Genomic DNA, 15,405 nt, shown 5'->3' with positions numbered 1-15,405 from the left:
TACTACTGCACATAATCAGTACTGCCGAGCACTTTAAAAGCCTTAGTAACTAGTATACAATATGGCGGCCGCTTATAGATAGGTGTACTAATGTAATGTAATGTAGTGTAGTGTTTACAGCGGACAAACCTTTAGCTGAAATAACCTTGGAGTAATCAGACTATTACTCCAAGAAATAACATCGAACGTAAGTGCAATATTTAGTATCAAGTAAATACGATACGATAATTTACTGTCTGATTTCATACTAATGACGGATGATCTGTAAACCTTCGATCGAAACCTTTTACTTATTGTTATTGATTTCTAGTGGATATTCATTGAAATCGATAAAAAACAATCATGGCGGCAGTTGATCCCACTGAGGGTCCAATCATGGACGCTAAATCGTTATGTAAGTACAGTCAGAACATAAAGTCGTTGAATTGCGCCGTGTCGTAAAATAGATATTATATGTATTTTTCATAATGTTGTTTTATAGCTCTGAAATATAAAATGTTAATGAACGATAAACCGGCTGGAACCACCGGTCCGGTACAAGAACGGGTTTCACAGATATTTAAAGTGCTGAAAGAACTCATTCCTCACATGGGGATATTCAGTGAAATTATGAAATTGATGAGCGATGAATTGTTTGGTAAGTGAAGAATAATCAGTTGACGTTTTACATCACAACCCTCTGTTTCGTTACCGGCAGGTATGAGGCACAACAAGTATATGATTGTAGGGAAATCAAAATCATTCGTGCTTATGAATAAGAAAATAAGTTGGGTAATCATCCTTATCTTAAGATCAAAGATGCAAAAACTTCATATTCATCCTATCAGCCACGTGTAGTTTATCTATAACGGTAACTATTGCTATGGTATGGACAGAGAACTAGATTATACAAAGGCTCCGGCTTGTGATTTTCAGGTATCACAGTACTAATTTCTGTTATTGGAATTGTAAACAATTGATAGAAAATTCATTACATAGATCTGTTGAACCACAAAATGGTGTTATATTCACAATCGCATTTAATCTTTATGATGTCACCGAAGCATTCGTGTGACAGCTATAAATCAACACGACCTATCGAAATGTCGAAACCAAATATTTGAAGCTTTGCACTTATCAATTGTCATCAGTAACAACTGTATTTTTAATCTTAGAAGAATTATTGATCAATCTACAGAAGCATCCTGGAGATATGAGAACAAATAGATATCTGATTAATGATTAAAAAAAGAAGGTTTTTTAATGAGATATGACTCGTCAAAAACTCATTTCTAAAACTATGTTTTCCCATTTCCTATAAGATTTTTCTCTCTATTTGTGAGTCTGGAATTGAGAACAATGCGAACAGATAAATATATGTGCGGTTCGTTTTCGTTTCAGATGCTGTGTTCAGCCACCAGCTGACGATGAATTCTAAACTACGTCAGAATTCTCATCAGTCACAGTCGTCACGACCCACTCAAATGGACCGAGTTCCTTATTTTACATTAGTTCACCGAGTCTTCACACAACAGGATGCCAGAGCTGAGGATATGATGGAAAAAGTGGAAATTCTAAAGAAAAAGTACCTATGATATTTACAGAATAACCGATTTGTTTTCAAATTTTTGAAGTGATGTTATTTTGATCTTATCTTGATAATCAGTCGTATTCGATTAAGTAATTGTCCGTTAAGTCGTCACATTACTGAAGTCATTTCTATTTTTCACATCCGATTTCTGTTTCCTACTCAATTTACTAAGTGTTAGTTGTCATTTGGAAAAGTCATAGACATAGCGATCGTCACAACAACGCCGACGCAGCGCGTTTTTCACTGTATTGTATCAATAGAATTTGCGTTTTTAATTCTCTTCCGAAACAGTGGATTACATGCTTTACAGTCTAAGAAATCTCGATCCATTGAAATGTGATCCAGATTGTGACTATTATTTTCAGACTGTTCGAGAAACACAAGGCGTTCGAAGATTCTGTATCCAAAACAACTCATCTAATGAACGAATGCGAACAACTGAAAGAAATGATTTCACAATTAGAAGAAGAAGTCGTTGATAGAAACGCTGAAATTGATAGGTAATTTCGACGAACTATTTCCAACCGATAAGACTAGTCAAATTGATTAATTGAATAGGATTATTCGATACTTACGCTGGGTTGTGGATTAACAAATTTTTTTCAATCATTCAATCGCCAACATGTCAATCGCAAATCGGTCTGATGAATAGCTTATTAAAGGGTTTCTTCCGCTTGACTCGCAGAGAGAACCCATTAATGTTCTTCCACAAACCTCATCGATGAGGTGCTTCGAAGAGCAAACTCAAAACGTCCCCTGAAGCTCAGACAGGTTCTTGAAGCAACCCCAAAGTTTCGCAAAGAATCCATAGGTTCTTTTACGAACCTCCGAAGAACCTTTTTATTCTGAGTTCACGGGGCCCGTCCTACAAAACGAATTATGATTTCATAAAAGTTTCATCACAGGTAATGCGACTTCCAAAAGTTCTGTCAAACATTTCCCTCGAAGGTGATCGATTTTTACATATGGTTTTTTTATTTCGATGTTCTATCACTCTCGTACTAATGTAGTTTGGAAGAAAAAATGGAGGAAGAACACAATAAAGCGGAAAAACTACAGAAAAATCTTGAAGCCGAAATAGCAGATCTCGAGGTAATTGAATTGTTTAAATGAAAACATGAATACAGCATTTTGTGAAACTGGGTAGTGTGGAGATTATAGCTCCAAGCTTTGTGTAACTGATTAACAGAAAGAAAGCGACAGAGATAGGAAACTTTTTTTTCTTAAACAGGAAAGACTTGAAGAAGCCCGAGAGGAAATTAGATTTCTGTCGACATATAAAAAAGGCTACGACGAACTACAAGACGGTACGAGACAGTGCAGATTACTGTTGTAAAGTGCGTAACGAATTAATCCTAAATCCTAGATTGATGTTCAATATGGATATTTGGTTTTGTTTGAATTCAGCATTTACGGAGAAGATGATTGACGATCCACCAATAAAGAGAAAAAAGCCAGTTGTAGCAACGAGACGCGTAGGTTTAAGATTCATCTGAAAGTATAATGTTTTTCACTGTTGGCGTTCTAGGAATTATTCTAGCGAAGTCTAAAAGTTCTGTCTGGAACCGGTTCCATAATCACTTCGACTTCAGGCCAATCGAAGACCATCTAGTTCTGTAGCCTAGTTATACAACTTTAAGATTTAAGACCAATTTTGGTCTTTTTTGTCTCGACATTGAATCGGCTTCATCAGTTAAGGCTTTGATAAAAAATCATTTCAAATGTGCAATCAGCATAGGCTCAGATGCAATGATACGAACCGGTCGAAGACTAATTCTATTAATTGCAGTATTTCTGTGTCACAGTTCAAGCTAACCATATTTTAAAGTTCAACGATTACCCCAATCATTGACATATCTTTTGTTTTAAGGCTCATTTAATGAGTGATATAGAATCAGCGAGGAAAATCGAAGAACAACTTTTAGCAGTTCAAAACTCTACATTAGAAGGTAAATATTCGGACAGCGAATCGATTCCAGCTCTCTAGCCGTTTATATGACTGAGAAAATCGTGTCTTAATTTCAGAATTCGAAAAGTTTTTCGAACAGGGAAAAGAAGAGTTGTCAACTATAAACTTAAACGCCACTTTAACCGCTACAGAATTCAGTAAACATCAAGATGTGGTATTAGAAAGAGCCGACCAGGAGGTAGAAACTTTGCTAGTTGATCATTATAAATTCTAACGAAATCTAATAGTTGTTTAAAATCTTTTGTAAATATGATCCAGCCAATGTGATTATTACATACGGTTTTTAGAGCTAGTATCTGCGATAAAGTGTTAAACGTGTGGGTTGGGGAACTGCCTTCTAGGATTAGGATTTGGATTAGGATTTTATTTACACTCCAACCATTTCTATGGTACATGGAGGGAGACTTATACAAAGTATACAATGTTTACAATTAACAGAAAGTATAAATTTGTTTTGATTAAATATAACAAAGTTATTAACAATTTATACATACACTATTTACAACATACAAATTATTGGAGGGATCTATACATCTAAGCCTTTTTTAATGAATTTTGCAAGGTGGATTGTAGGATTTTTTAGAATCTTCTTGTACTGTGAAGTGCTGCCGCCTTTCCCATCGCTAGCGGATTTTGTATACACTAACACGAAGCGACTGCGGCACGTCAAAGTGTATAGACTGCCAGAGTCAATTCATATTAGTGTATGGAAAATCCGCTAACGATGAGCATAGCGGCAGCACCTCACGATAGATTTCTGTCTATTTCTTTTTGTATGTTATGATATTTTATTTTTCATGCATGTATATTGTATTCGAACCTCCTTATACTATCTTAGTCAGCAGGAGAATAAAAGTTTTATCTAATCTAATCTAACAGTGCGTTGATCGCCAGACCTAAATACGGTGCCAAGTCGACCGAGAATCGATCGCCCTTCACAGGGATCTTGTTACAGCTGTTCTTGCTAGAAACTGTATATAGTAGTTGCACACTGTCGCTGACATTTGCGACGCTGCCGACCTATGCGCCCATTCGTGTCCAGTTGCAACCGATCGAGTAGCGTTGCAAAGCTGTCGCAAGTCGATCACAGTCCGCCTAATGTTCATCCTAGAACCAACATTACATTCAATATTTTCTATTTCATCTTAGTTGCTTTTGGAACAAGAACGGTTCAATAAGAATATAGATGAATTGAACACAGAACTCGGGTTAATCAGGCAGCATACCGTCATGTTAGAAGAACAGTTACAGATACTCGAAGAACATAAACCCACGCTTCCGTAAGTCACCTACGTAGCTTCGTTGGTGGTAAGCTTTCATGATCGGATGGGCTTATTCCAGCCTTATGTGGTTTGTGAAAACATCCGATCGTGAAACTAAACCGCAGACATGTTATTGACTACGTAGGGAACAACATTGGGTGGAAAGGACGAGGTACAGAACAAGGTACCAAAATTCGGTTTTCGTATCTAGTCGACTAATAGTCGCAACTTATTTCCGAATGCACTTAATTCCAGAGCTGTAACTGGAATATAGTTCCGACTGATAAATTCGTTTTACTTAGTTTGACTATAGTCGACTAATTCAGATATCCGCAGTTGGCCAAAGGTGCCTACATATGAAATCATTTTGAATATGAACTGGGCCACAATCAATCTCTCGTCCAGAAGATCCGCAGAAATAGAAATAGTATTTCTAAGATTTTCAAACACCGGCATTTTCGTTTAATTAACGATTTTCTGTTTGCGAGTTGTATATAAACTATCCATCATTTGTCATCTTTACGCAGCTCTACGATGAAAAATGCTTCCAAACTGAAGAAAAAGCCAGGTAAATATTAAGGATTAAAAACGTTCATTTATCAATTTAAGCATCGCCTAAAGGCCGGGCGCTGTATCAGCCGATTTCACCACGTATAGCAGTGAATAGAAGTCACTGGTGAAATTTCTGTTCTTGTTGTTACGTGTTAGTGGTGATGAATGTGAGTTATAAGAGGGTAGAGACTATAATCATCTTAGCGCAAAAGAACTGAAACGTTTGAAGTTTAATCCGGGGACATAAGGAATTCGATGCTCTAATTTGAAAATAATCCGTTGCTTTATCTGAACACCTAAATGGAGAATTTAGAATTTGAAATAACAGTCAAACTGGTGCAGTGACTAAAACTGGTCTAAGTATCTGCGTATGATACAGTTTTGGTTACATTCTATTCCGTTTGGCAACTTGCCTTGGTGATTTTGATATCCTTACGTCAACTTCAGAAGATTAAGTGCAAAGTGTTGAATTCTAAACGATAAATTATCGATATATTGATCACTTTCGGGGACAGGATACTGACTACTCCCAAGACAGGTCACAGGTCTCCCCTGGGGAGAGGATGCTGGCCTCTGAATAGATACATATCAATTCTATCGGGATTCCTCCACTGAAATTGTAGTTCATAACCCTTTTTTGAATTCTACCCTCGATAATTACTAATATTTTAATCCAACATAATGGGAACATATTTTCCAGTTCATCCTCTCGCTAAAGAATTAGGCGGAATTGACGATGATAATCCTATTGATGATCCGTTTGTTCCGCAAGAGCGTATATTCAGTAAATACGCCGCTATGATGTACACTTCGTCGAACGGTGGTCATACTTACCACGAATTCAAGGGTGCCAAATATTGTGCAAGCTGTGGTGAAAAAGTAGGTAAAATGAATACATTCCTCTTGAAATACTTTCCCATCGATGATTCTTCTTTTTGTTTGGCTGGCGTTGTGGCTAGAATAACTTTTCTACTTCAATGATGTATTTGAAAATGAAACAGATTTCATTTTAAACGTCGAAAGTTAGTTTCCTGTTTCAAATGTCTGGAAGTCTTTTGTTGAAAGATAATTGCTTTTTTATTGTTCTCGTTGTAGACCGTAATTTGTCCTCATAAAATGGGAAATGCCGAGAACGTTTTACCGTTACCGATAAATTGCTCGCATATTAAAATCCTACGCCCGAAAGTGAAAATTAACCTGCAAATGATGGAGTAAGTTAAGTACCGTTGACCCCACAGAATACTAGCAGTTCCTTAGTCGAGATATAAGTCTAACGTTGCTTGGATTCGAATTAGGTTGGACGAAGACAGGCCTTGATTCAAAGCCATGACTATGGAACCGGGCCTAGACCCAGTTGCACAATTGTGACTCGGGGATCGGCTCAATGGGAATGATCTAGTTCATCATCAAATCTTACCCGTCATTTGCGTAAACAGTTGTTAACAAAGAAGCTTACGATACTACTGCAGAAATCAATAATCTAATCCATTAAACTGAATATGTTGCTTCTAGATTCGGATTTACTCACTTCAATTAAGGACAAATTCACGTTTACTTTTTAAATTAATTAACCGTTTGTCCATTAGTGAATTATTCCAGCCATTAACAGCTGCATCGACTGTAAAACCTCCCAGCACACAGGAAGCGGAAAGCCTCAGGCCGGAGACGATGGGAGAAACAACGGGTGAATCTGCTTCGATGCAGAAACGAAGGTCACGGTCATCCACCCCGTCAGTTTCAGCTGATAGTCCTGCGACGACATTAGAAGCGCACATGGTAGGTATTAGTGCTGATTCCACGTGCCGGGTGAGGGGAGTGTTGGGTGACTTTCAGCACTTCCGAGAAAGTGAATCGAAGCGGATAGGTAGAAATGTCGCTACCAAAGTTTCGAGTTAAAACTTGAGAGCGAATTTTCTCACAAAGTATTAATGTGTTCGTCGAATTCTATCCGACGGCGCAAACTTTTGAATTGTTTAAACGATAAACCAAGAAGTAATTTCACAATTTTTTCCAGAAATATCCACCGCACAAATTGTGGGAAGATTATGCAGAAAGAACGGATCTTGCTCGCACTATTCCGCGACCTATTTCACTGGTGCGTGCCTTCTTCCGCGTCCGAGAGCTTTTCTCCAAAAAGTGTGATTTTCTCTCTTGAATAGAAAAAATTCGTCATTTATTTCTTGCAGGCGAGATCTAAATCTCTGATAGAACAATTCAGTGCATTTATCATCTGGCAGGATGAACACGGCGATTCTGAAGAAGGATATTTTTCCATCCTAGTAAGCATTAAGCTATAGGCTAACATGATGATGACATGAAATACTGAGCGTTTAAAAACTTTGGACGTCTGAAATTCTGTAGGTTTTGATTACATTCAAAATTTGTGTTTAATGGACGATTGTATTCGTAGTATTCATAAGTCTCAAACGATCTTTATTGCATTTTTCCTATTTTTAACATTTCTTTGATATTCGTATATTTCACAGGAAAATCTTTATCATTTTATGCTGGAGCGATATCTTAAAGAAGACGTCATGTTTCTTGCTATGCACGATCTGCTGTCGTCTCTTCTGGGAAACGCCGGCAAAAATAAAGTAAACGCAGTATTTTTCTGGTATAACTGAGTTAAGAATTCCCTCGGGGCTGCGAGAGGAGGAAAAATGTGCATCTGCACGCTCACCGAGTTCACAGAGTTCTTATCCATACACCTGCAATTTGGAATAAATTGGGCGAATTTAAATCTAAATTTAGAAATAGGAAGTACCATAATTATTGATACTTTTGGGAAAAAAAGACTTGCCGTAATTTGCCGTATTAAACCTTCAAGCCAAGCTACCTTTCACCTAGATTTCTGTTCATGTTTCATATAGCTCGGAACTATCTTAATTTGAAAAAAAAAATTGTTTTACAGTTTATTCAGATGTTTATACATGTACTGGTTGGTAATTACGATGCGGCGACTTATAGATACGTCCTGTTACTGGCCGATCTCATCGATCGAGTCGAATGGAAACAAGTCAACGATTTTCGACTGTTTTGCGAAGTTCTCTATCCTTTCGCAGTGGTACGTGCTCAATTCTACAGTTCTCGGTTAGAATCTCAGTAAAATTCAAAATATCTTTTATACGAATTAACTTCTTCGATTATGAAGCGAAACTGAACTGAGAAACACCGCGTAGAACTAAGTCCTGGATCCAGTTCTACAGTTGTTAGTTTATCAAACTCAAGTTAAAACATTGGAAATGAACTGTTTCAACGGGACGAATAGTACTTTAAAGGTGTAACTGGTTTCTTTGACGCACGAACTTTCGCTATCAGTGTATTGTAGCTTCATCAGGCGAATGATGAGGCTACTACATATTCACTAGTAGCGAAAGCTCGTGCGTCAAATAAACTAGTTACATCTTTAAAGTAATATTCGTCCCGTTGTGATGATTCTACACCAGGTAACGACACGGCTCCTCTACGAATCTTGTCAACTTCAAAGTCAAACTTCAGAGTCAAGCTTGTCGTCGATGTCGATTCGCAAAATGAAAAATGTCTGATAGTCGTTGAGTTCAGTTCACGCTTATAATTTTTCCAGGAAGATGATTTCGAAACGTTACAAATGGGCTACATTTCATTCACGAGGAACAAAATATCGAAAGAGCTGGTGCTAGAATACTTACTTTATCTCATACTGAAATACAGGGAGCTAAGACTTTTAGAGGTCAGTAGCCACAATTCAAGCAAATAGACGTGTGTTTTACTTCCTACATAGGGTATCCTCGTTGAACAGTTGTCGCGAAGTCTCAGTCCATCTTTAACCAATCTAACGACTTAATGATATCGTTTTCCGTCAATTCGACAGTGTGAAGGTAAACTGTTGTTACATCCCGGTAAAGAACCAGGACAAATGACGTGGAAAGAATTCAGCGACGCTTTGGATCAATTGTTACCGGTGACGAATGAGATGCTGACGAAACGACTATTCTGGGAGGCTGAGGCTCATATACCTACCAGTACTGATGATAACGCGGTTCCTATACAGAGACTTGCGCGTATCCTTTTTGTAGCTTTATCCACGCGGGCTATACACACCTCACGTCACATTGGTCGTGACGGCCAATATGGCTTTGGCGAAACACCTCTATCGATGACCTATCCAGTGGGCGTGGTTTACTGCACGAAAAGCTTAAAACGAAGCTTATCAGCTTAAATGAGTATAAGTTTGAAGTAATGTAACCAATGTGATGTTACCAATATACCAATGAAACCACCAAAAATCCGAGTTAAACCTATTCGTGATACTGGGCACAGGGTCCAATGACTGATTACACTAAGCAAATAAAGATTGTAGTCTCATATTGACTTAACAATTCAGGGAATCATATATCATTTCATTAAAGTACTTTTTACTATGTAATGAAAATTAAGTTGCTTTTCGATAAGGAACCAGATCGAAAAGTGAAATTACGGGTTATGAATATCCCATAAATATCTCTCGTTTGTGTCCGTTAACTGAATATGATCAGAAATCGCTAGTTATTTGTCGATTCTACAGTTGAATTATTTAGTGAAAGATGATATTCGTGAAAAAGTAGAAGAGGCTCGAAATCGGCCAAATAGCGCAGCAGCAGCAACGGCAGCAGTAAATAACGGTAAGATACTCATATAACAGTAGATGGCAGATCTGGATCCGGTTCACAGATGCGAGTTAGATTGGAGTCTGGGGTTTTTTCTTTTCTAAATATGTATGAGGTGGCTCCTAGTGTCGAATAGCGACAAGTGAAAGAATCTCGCACTAAACGATCTTGAAATGATTTTAGAATGAATGTCATTTATTCTTCGGAAAGTTGCTGTCTCCGACGTGGTTGCATTTTGCAAAATTTCCAATCACAAACATACATGAATCCAGGTTTGTAAACTTAAACTCCGTACGTCTCGACCAGGTGTATCAATATAATGAAGAGTTGATTGAATTGAATTGAATATAAACATATATATTCCATAAAGCCACGATTAAATTCATAACCATCCATTTCATGAGCGGTGATAAATTGATGAGAATTTATTAAACGTTAGATCGAAACAAATGAAAGTCGGCGCGGGCCGCCATCGTCATCCTGCGGCTCGAGATCAATCATCATTTCAGACCGCGAAAATTCCCATAAACAACACGGCGCCCGCTAAACCTTTACGTACACTCGTATTACACTCGACGCATTCATCTTCTGTCGATTTAAATGAGATTTTGTTGTCGTAATTGAAATTAGCGCGAAGAGATACGGCGTTCATTAGAACTGATGTTTATATCGGCACGCTTCATCGGTCGCGCCGAGAACAAGACTAATAGCCGTCTTAAGTCGCTCGTAGAATCATGAGATCCCACAATGAAAGAAAAAAAACGATATCAAATCCCATAATAAAGAATGGAAAAGTGCCCGATGTGTCCTCGAGCGAATGTTTTATTCAACGTTTGGACTGCTTGCTTATAGTCATCTTCTGACTTGTTTCATCAACGGTTAACGTTAAACATTCAAATAGATACTCTAAAGATGGGTATTAGAATATACGAATACACCTTATTTCCAATATTTCATTGTGAACAAGTGGAAAACTAATAGCTGCTTCGATTATGAAATCACATAATCGTTTCTGAAATTCTAAAGATGATATTAATTCGAAAAACTTAAGAAAATTTGGATTCGTCAAAACTAAACGCGGGAAATATTTCGATGTGTTACATTCGAAAAGAATAGAAACTCATCTGTGAATTTGTTAACAGTAATCGCCTATTTTGCCGAGCTATTTCTTTTTGCTGAATGTGGGCTTTTGATTCTTACACCGCCAAATCACTGATTAATCGGCCGCTGTTTAACCCTCAATATCTGCGCGGCACCTGAAATGGCTGATGTTTTCGTTGGTAACTCATCCGTCACGCGTCCAAATGGATTCAAATCGTCAGGGTTAAATGAGATAGAAATTTTAGATTTTCCAGTTGGTCGCCGGGGTGGTTGGCGATGGCCTTTGTCTGTGATTTTAATCACTACTGACGCATTAAAGTGCTGTCAGTTTCAATCAGTAATTGCCGCAATTTTGCGTCGACCACGACTGATAATCACTCCCTGTATGTACGGCAAGTTCTTTATACATTCTGTGCCATCTTTTGAACCTATCAAGATTTAAAAAAATCAAAAGACGTGAATAATGGGGTCAGATTTCAACCACGAACTGTCGTACTATAGATCTATTGTTTTGGTTGAAATTATTTTTTCGTTTTGTACATTGGACTATTTTCAGGTAAAAAGAAAAGCGACCCCCAATCGCAACTTGCACCGGACACCGATAAACTACTGACAATGAGTAGAATCAGATCACTGGCAGCAAATATATCCAGGTAAGATTTGAGAGAATCGGTCAACGATGATAACGACAGACAAAGTAAAAAAAAAAACGATTAAAATTAGTTCTATTTTGAAATATAGCCGACCTTCAGTCAAAACTTATGTCGGAACCCGTGTGGAACTGACTGGTAAATGTGATTAGTGAACAGGGTATAAACATAGCTTATGTAAGTCCGGTGATGACGTCCAAAGTTAAAACAAAGCTCTCAACGTGACGCGTGACTCAAGATTAGACTGTGTTATAAGTGAAGACTCCCACCGAAGGATTGATTTTTGACCTGACGTCAATCAATACAAATCGATAGTTGATTAGCTTCTGCAACGGCAACTACGGTGTAATAATTCTCGCGGACCTAATTGTGCGTATAGCCCGCCACTCATTTTCTTATTCAATCACCGAAAAAAATCAGAGAAGAATTGCGCCTCAAGCGCGACAGAGGTTAATGCGGTCTTTTCAATTCCGCCTCAGAGGGGAATTCGGTGATAAAAGATCTAGATGGGTTCTATACGCGCTCGCGAGAGAAATACACTGAATCTCATTTTTCATTTTTCGACTAGCGCGCTGTCGTAGGTCTGTCTCATTTAGTTCAACTTTAAGAGATACCTGCAACACAGAGAAAATAATGAATATTATACTTTGATGGTGTAATTAGCCAAAGCAGACGATCCCGCGGAGAGAGACAGCCTATGAGAGAACGTCATTTTCTCCTTGTTTGTAGTTCATTCCGTTGGGATTTTGCGAACAGTTGGAGTTTGGAAAGGTCTCGAGACCGATGTGCACTGTTCGTCTGCCCATTGTGGTGACAATAGTTTTCCCCGTTTATCTCATCCCTGATTTACATACGAAGCTTTCATCCGCATTTCGTATAAAGTTGAATCCTACAAGATAAGGTTGTTTACAATAGACCGGCAGTTCTCTGATGCAGTTCTTAAAAGGAAATTATCGATGAAAAAAGTGTAACCTTGCCAAACCCATTCGTTTGATCTGAACTGACTTGATTTCCCGAGAAAGCGTGGAATCAGACAGCCTGGCACTTCAAATCTTTTAAATCACTTCTTCTATACATTGTGTATATTCGAATTTCATTAAAGATCGCTGATAATGTTTTATGTTTTTTGCCGATGAATAATGAATTCTTTTTTTCATCGCTGATGAATTGATGTTTGGTGATGAGTTATTAGTGAAGCTGATCCTACCACCGACTGTTCGCTTTGTGTTATAAGTGGTCGTTTGGGAAATCAATTTGATAACAAAAATACGGCTACTTTTGACTCAGTTTCTACCACGAGCAACACATTTACGCATAGATAGATCATCTTAGTTTTTAGCCCGAACATTGACGGATCCATCAGTTTCAGTGGTTCTGTTATATATTTGCATTTGTTTTCATAAGAGCTTCAGAATATCGGGGGTTGACTGTACTTTCTCTATCTTCGCATACGTTTATGAAATACACGCTTTTTTCTCCGAATCTGTTTCAGGCGAAATCATCTGCGTGAAATTCGTCTGACGGAAGATTTACAGTCGAGGATGACTGGTGATATTCTCAGATTGTCGGCGGGAACTGAACGAGATTCTTCAGTAGCCAACGATAGCGGGACAGCACCTCCTGTCATAACTACTGAATAACAAACAATATCGCACTGTCAAACAGTACTTACCGACCAATGACCAGTCAGTGCTCCCCATACCCCCCCCCCCCCCCACAAGGATCTGAGATAACCACTGGTAACCAAGAGAAATGCATCGGGGGAAATACTTTTGAGCAAACGACACTCAGCTCCAGTTGCACCAGTCTTGCCTTAAGTACAGCGTCTTAAATCTTAAGTCTGACATTGACATTAGGCCTTAGTAAGATTTGCTAGAACCAAAATGAGCTTTGACTGGTCTTGAAGGTTTTAGGTTTGCTTTAGAACCAACATGATCATGGAATAGTCTTAAGTTTTTAGATTTGCAATCATAGAACCAAAATGAGGATGGTTTCGTTGTTAGATTTAACGCTATAGAACCAAAATAGAAACACATAGAACTTATATTGGTCGTTTAAGCTAAGCCATGGCTGTGCAACTGGGTCCTACTTGTTGTTGTTCTGGGATATGTGAATCTTTTCTAATAGATCTAAGTGGAACAGTTAAAACTTGTTTTATGAATCTGATAAATCACCAACATGAATAAAAAATCTGAAATTCTGAATTCAAATCAGTAAATCGCGTTTTTGAGCGCCATTATTGTAGGCTAATTAGCTATAAATCTCTATGATTTACCAGTGTCTGAAGATAGATACGAAACACCTGGCTGATTCATAAATTATCAATGAACCAATAAATATGAGTTATTGCGCGGAAGACAATAAAACTAGAATTGAAATGTAAGTCATACGTATATTCGTGATATAGAAACGAATACTGCAGTGAACCTCGCCTAACTCTGCGGACAAAATTGGCCAAATTAAGCAGCCTGAGTAGGATCGAAAAAAAAAACGCTAAGCAGTGGGGAAATGATTTTGTTTTTGTCCAAGTTAGTCAAAAGTTTGAGTTAGCCATGTCTGAGTTTAGGTTAGGTTTATTGCATTTTTTTTGTGTTAAAAGGTTTCGTAAAAAGCGTTTTCCATCTATATTAGTGATCATAAACATTTTTTAGATTTAGGCCATATTTTCGACACGAACGTTTATCTTATTCTCGATTATCAAATTGCGTGTATATTTTTGCACAGCTCACGTCCTATGCGGCAATAAAAAGAATCCGTCCATTAAGACAATTATACATTATTCAGTTTATTATGAAAATGAGACGTTTATTTGATCAGTATGAGATGCTTTCATCCCCAGTGATGATGATGATGCGGTCAGTGACGAGGAATTCTCCTGCGTCACCGACTGAATCTAAAATAAACTGCAGAATATTGGTTCAATGTCGGTTACGATTAAAAACGCGATAATGTAAGAATTGTTAATTGCATCTGACGATTAATTCTCACACAAACGAAACTGAATTGCAGTTGAAACTTAATTTTCTAACACGTTTTCATCAATTTCACGAGTACACGTCAGTTCATTATACGATACAGTCGGAATTTTAAACATCATTTTCCGGTACTCAAACTCGATCGAACCCTCCTCCATGTGAACATCGTATGTTTATTCTAGACAAGATAATCTACCCTGAGCTGGACCCTCGAATCGGTATATTTCCTTTTAGAAATATACCATGTAGAAATGAACCTTATTTTACGAATTCTTGTTGTACTTCCACACAATTATTGAATTGAATAAAAACTCGCTTCCCTGTGGTAACTTTTATGATGGAGCACTCCCATATCCGAGGGCGCAGACTTTGCCGACTATTCAAATGTCAACAAGACGATTCCTAGTGAAAACTGACCTTAACCTGCCTTTTTATTAGACTAACTCAATTTCATTGGATTCATAATCGAACGAGATCTCTAAGTTTACAAAATTGACCCTTAGTTCAATTCTACACAAATATACCGCTTATTATCGTATTAATCACGGGGGTTTGTAGGTAATTACAGATCGAATCGGAACACGTCATATTGTCATATACTGATTCTACATTCATAACGTCGCAAACAGCACGCGACTGTGCGCAACTAAAACGGATGTCGTTGATCGTGTTTAGGGTGTTATTGATTCAAAACCGAGCAG

The 15,405-nt window shown here is 37.9% G+C and overlaps 1 protein-coding gene across 1 annotated transcript; it reads left to right on the top strand.

Annotated features, from left to right (window-relative positions):
• Window positions 1-47: 47 nt before the first annotated feature.
• On the top strand, window positions 48-14,400 carry LOC141898673 (uncharacterized). Its single transcript, XM_074784707.1, has 24 exons — window positions 48-187; window positions 311-394; window positions 482-637; window positions 1,381-1,564; window positions 1,936-2,070; window positions 2,581-2,662; window positions 2,802-2,877; window positions 2,978-3,045; window positions 3,441-3,519; window positions 3,596-3,717; window positions 4,689-4,819; window positions 5,329-5,369; window positions 6,054-6,232; window positions 6,449-6,564; window positions 6,940-7,129; window positions 7,368-7,448; window positions 7,540-7,632; window positions 7,840-7,947; window positions 8,265-8,417; window positions 8,937-9,062; window positions 9,204-9,393; window positions 9,868-9,993; window positions 11,636-11,732; window positions 13,222-14,400. The coding sequence occupies exons 2-24, from the start codon at window positions 343-345 to the stop codon at window positions 13,367-13,369; spliced, it is 2,733 nt and encodes a 910-aa protein (XP_074640808.1). The 5' UTR covers window positions 48-187; window positions 311-342; the 3' UTR covers window positions 13,370-14,400.
• Window positions 14,401-15,405: the final 1,005 nt, after the last annotated feature.

This window comes from Tubulanus polymorphus, chromosome 2 (genome assembly GCF_964204645.1).
Source record: "Tubulanus polymorphus chromosome 2, tnTubPoly1.2, whole genome shotgun sequence".
NCBI lineage: Eukaryota > Metazoa > Nemertea > Palaeonemertea > Tubulaniformes > Tubulanidae > Tubulanus > Tubulanus polymorphus.
The sequence above is the reverse complement of the archived record's forward strand: the minus strand, read 5'-3'. Positions and strand labels throughout refer to the sequence as shown.

What these genes read in the sequence shown, in the direction of transcription:
- LOC141898673 (XM_074784707.1), top strand. Translation starts at nt 343, where the DNA reads ATGGCGGCAGTTGATCCCACTGAGGGTCCAATCATGGACGCTAAATCG. An exon ending in CAAACTGAAGAAAAAGCCAG is followed by an intron (nt 5,370 to 6,053) that starts GTAAATATTAAG and finishes CATATTTTCCAG; the next exon opens with TTCATCCTCTCGCTAAAGAA. An exon ending in GTGCAAGCTGTGGTGAAAAA is followed by an intron (nt 6,233 to 6,448) that starts GTAGGTAAAATG and finishes TTCTCGTTGTAG; the next exon opens with ACCGTAATTTGTCCTCATAA.